General features: G+C 63.4%; 1 protein-coding gene across 1 annotated transcript; it reads left to right on the top strand.

Annotated features, from left to right (window-relative positions):
* Positions 1-550: 550 nt before the first annotated feature.
* DMRTA2 (DMRT like family A2) lies at positions 551-3,454 on the top strand. The gene is made up of 2 exons (XM_046660509.1): positions 551-1,106; positions 2,400-3,454. The coding sequence occupies exons 1-2, from the start codon at positions 551-553 to the stop codon at positions 3,452-3,454; spliced, it is 1,611 nt and encodes a 536-aa protein (XP_046516465.1).
* The last annotated feature ends 998 nt before the right edge of the window (positions 3,455-4,452 follow it).

Raw genomic sequence — 4,452 nt, forward strand, 5'->3', positions numbered from 1 at the left:
CCAAAAAACCCCCTCCGCCCACCCAGCAGAACTCCATGCCTCGCTCGCTCTCTCCTCTTCCACAAAACTGAACATTTCGCCTCAGGTTTTCCTGTTTTGCTCTCGACATCGGTCTAACTGTTGGGTCAAAATTTTCTCTCTAATCCGAGTCCCATGAAACAAACCTTTCTACCTGTGTCACCCCAGTTAAGCTACACTTTGGGGGATTATATTTTCTCTTCCGAACCCTCGTTCCATCCATCTGAACCAGTGACTTTCAGTCTTTTTTAATTTTTTCCAGAGGAACCACTGATTCAAACGAAATCTTACACCCTGAGCATAAATCAGATAGAAGAAGAGCTCTGGTGGGGGTGGGGGTGGAGGAGCTCGGCCTTGCAGGGGGCTCCGAGGGCACGTGCTGCCAGCAATCCGACAGTCGCTAGCCACACTCCCGGGGCCGCGATTTCCCCGTCTAAGCCTGGGCTCCTGGAGAGCGCGCTTGAGCTTAGAGCCCCGCGACGCCTCACCGCACGTCTCCCCCCTCCCGCCGTCTTCCACGCCAGGTCCTGCCATGGAGCTGCGCTCGGAGCTGCCCAGCGTGCCAGGCGCGGCGACGGCGGCGGCGACAGGGACGGGGCCGCCCGTGGCGTCGGTGGCATCGGTGGCAGCGGCGGCGGCGGCGGCCGCTTCGCTGCCGGTGAGCGTGGCGGGCGGCTTGCTACGGGCGCCGCCGCTGTTGTTGCGGGCGGCGGAGAAGTACCCGCGGACCCCCAAGTGCGCGCGCTGTCGCAACCACGGCGTGGTGTCGGCGCTCAAGGGCCACAAGCGCTACTGCCGCTGGAAGGACTGCCTGTGCGCCAAGTGCACGCTCATCGCCGAGCGCCAGCGCGTCATGGCGGCGCAGGTGGCGCTGCGCAGGCAGCAGGCGCAGGAGGAGAACGAGGCGCGCGAGCTGCAGCTGCTCTACGGCACGGCCGAGGGCCTGGCGCTGGCCGCCGCCAACGGCATCATCCCGCCGCGACCCGCCTACGAGGTCTTCGGCTCTGTGTGCGCCGCCGACGGCGGGGGGCCGGCAGCCGGAGCGCCCGCGGGGACCGGAGGCGGCGCAGCGGGCGCCGGGAGCTCAGGTGAGGACGCGGCCCGGCGGGGAGGAGAGGGGGCAGGGACGCGGCCCGGGACTTGTCTCGGGACTTCTCCAAAGGCCCCGACTTTGAGACGCCCCGCACCTCGCACCCAGCCCCAGAGTTTGGGCATAAACACAGAAACTCTTCTTTCATCCCCTTCTCAAGCATTTGCACTTTACTCCTTTCTTTCACTGCGGGCCCAAATGTAAACGCTTTGATCTTATCTCCTCTCCGCAAACGCAGGCAGGTCCCAGCTCCCCGGCCCACTTGGCTCGGTCTTCTCCCCAGAGCGGAAACCCGCGCGTCTTCTCTTTTCCTTGGGTCTGTGCTTCTCCAGGCGCCGCGGTTCCCTCCGCTCTGTCCCACTTCTCTCCAGAAATCAGACCCTCTCCGCGCCCCCGCCCCCCATCGCTTTCTTTAGGCGTTGAAGACACCGCATTCCTTTACCCCGTGTGACTCCTTCTCCGTTGTTCCTAATGCTCCTGGACAACCGCAAGCTGCGCCCTGCTCCTCCTTTCTAGCTTCTTCCCCACTCGTCCCCGTTTGCTCGGAGTACGCGCTGTCTCACTTCCCTCAATCCCCTTTCCTCTTCTCCGTCTGCTCCCTTGCCTGGCCCCACCCTCTTCTTCAAGACTCCTTGGCCTTTTCCAGGGAGGGAGAAAATTAGGCCGGGCACATTCTGGGGCCCTCTCAGCTTGGGAGGAAGGAATTCCTTAGGTCTTAATTTTGGAAAGGGTGCATTAGAAACAGAGGCTCTACTTTTGCCTGTAGAGAGGCTTGGGATCTCATGGATGCCCAAGGCGCCGTCCTTTACAGGCTGTGCTGCCCAGGGCCAGAGGGGCACCCAGGCCTGGGCTTGCTCTCGGAATCACGGAGGTGGAGTGGGGTCTTCTATACAGTGTGTGGTGTAGGTGGAAGATACTTTGGCTCCTGCTTGAATCCTGGGCCAGACCACTTCTCCAGGGCAGGGCAGGACTAGAAGAGGGATAAGGGTGGAGGCGTTGGGGCGCAGATGTAGGAAGAGGGGCACTGGACCTTGTGTTTACAGGGCACAGGTGATTGAGGTGCTGGGAACAGAAAGGGAGCGCGCCCTGAGGGCAGGGGGAGAGACTGGGCTGTAGGGGCTCCGAGAGGAAGTAATGCCATGCCGGAGCAAAAGGAAAGAGGGTACTGGAGCCCAGTGAATGAGGGTCGTGGGGCTCAGAGGGAAACTGGGATCCAAAGAGCTGGGTTGCTGTGGTGCGGTCGGCTGCCCACTCCTAACCTCTCCTAACATGCCCTTTTCTCCCCTCCCAGAAGCCAAGTTACAGAAGTTTGACCTGTTCCCCAAGACGCTGCTTCAGTCAGGCCGCCCGGGCAGCCCGCAGCCGCCGCCAGGCAAGCCCTTATCACCCGACGGCGCGGACTCGGGTCCGGGGGCATCGTCCCCGGAGGTGCGGCCGGGCTCGGGCTCGGAGAACGGCGACGGCGAGTCCTTTTCAGGGTCGCCCCTGGCCCGGGCCTCCAAGGAGGCAGGTGGGAGCTGCCCGGGCAGCGCTGGCCCCGGAGGCGGCGGCGAGGAGGACAGCCCGGGCTCCGCCAGCCCTCTGGGCTCGGAATCCGGTTCCGAGGCCGACAAAGAAGAAGCAGAGGCCGCGCCCGCGCCGGGGCTGGGCGGGGTCCCGGGTCCACGGCAGCGGACGCCGCTGGACATCTTGACGCGCGTCTTCCCGGGCCACCGGCGAGGCGTCCTGGAGCTGGTGTTGCAGGGCTGCGGGGGCGACGTGGTGCAGGCCATCGAGCAGGTGCTGAACCACCACCGCGGGGGCCTGGCGGCCGGCCTTGGCCCCGCCGTGCCTCCCGAGAAGGCCGCGGTGGGTGCCGTCGCAGCAGCGGACGACGCGTGGCCGGGCCGCGTGGACGCCGCCGCCGCGGCCGGGGGTCCCGGGCTGCCCGCGCCCCTGCAGGCCGGCCCCGCCGCCCCGCCGCACCACAGACCTTTGCTGGCCGGCGCCATGGCGCCCGGGGCGCTGGGCTCGCTGAGCAGCCGCTCGGCCTTCTCGCCGCTGCAGCCCAACGCCAGCCACTTCGGCGCCGACGCGGGCGCCTACCCGCTGGGCGCGCCGCTCGGCCTCAGCCCCCTGCGCCTGGCCTACTCGGCGGCGGCGGCGCACAGCCGCGGCCTGGCCTTCATGGCTCCCTACTCCACCGCCGGCCTCGTGCCCACCCTCGGCTTCCGCCCGCCCATGGACTACGCCTTCAGCGACCTCATGCGCGACCGCTCGGCCGCCGCCGCGGCTGTGCACAAGGAGCCGACCTACGGCGGCGGCCTCTACGGGCCGATGGTCAACGGCGCCCCGGAGAAGCAGTAGGGTGAGGGGCCCGGCAGCCGGGCTGCCGCCGGACAGGCGCCCCAGCCTGGTCCCCGCGGGCGCCGGCCCCCCGTCGTCGGCGCGCTCTCTGCGCCCCAGCTGGGGTCCTTTCGCTCCAAGGTGGCTTTCGGTTTTGGTAGGGGGGGGGGGGGTGGGGAGAGCCGAGCAAGGGGAGCAGCTACAGATGCAGATGTTCTCGGAGGTGTGCGGGGCCCGGACCCTCACCCCCGCCCCCCTCCTCAAGGCCCGCCGCCCTTCAGAAGGCCGGGAATTCTGGAGAATTCAGAGGCTGTGGCCGCCTCGCGCGCCCCTGCCTCCGCTTTTGCTCTGCTCCTCCCGCCCGCCGCGCTCTCAGACGGATGGCAGGATAGTCCCGGAGTCTGTCTTCTGTGTCTCCTCCCCCCTTTAAAAAAATTTTTAAATATCCTCTCTAACAAATATAAATTTAGGATGTATAAATCTCTTGGCACTGAGTCGAGTCTTTGGGACACACATATATATCGATATCAATTGTAAAAAAAAAAAAAGGAAACAAGTTCTAAGGTGCACTTTTCTCGTTGCGGTATTTGTCGCTCTCTTTGTTGCTTATGCCGATAAGCATGGGTTTCCTTGGTGCAGTGTGAGTTTTTATATATGTATAAATCTATATATAATCTATACATATATATACAAGCCAGTGTATAATGTTATAAAATGGAATTCTAAGTTATTAATTGTAACTTGTAGGTGACCTCGGTATTAACGTGAAAAACATTCAAAAACGAGCAAAAAAAATGGACATAATGGAAAAAAATTAGACTATGCGCGCATTGTACTTATCAGGTTTTATAGATTAAATATATTGTAAACTCGGGACGAATCCCGCCCCCCACCCCCACCCCTCGCCTGCGGCCGGTCTCTCCCTAAGGAGCGGTCAAGGTGCGCGCTGAAGCAGGAGCAGAGCGACGCGTGACTGAGCCAGAGCCGCCGCGCGAGGGCCCATCCCGCCGCCCGGGACC

This window comes from Equus quagga, chromosome 5, assembly GCF_021613505.1.
Source record: "Equus quagga isolate Etosha38 chromosome 5, UCLA_HA_Equagga_1.0, whole genome shotgun sequence".
NCBI lineage: Eukaryota > Metazoa > Chordata > Mammalia > Perissodactyla > Equidae > Equus > Equus quagga.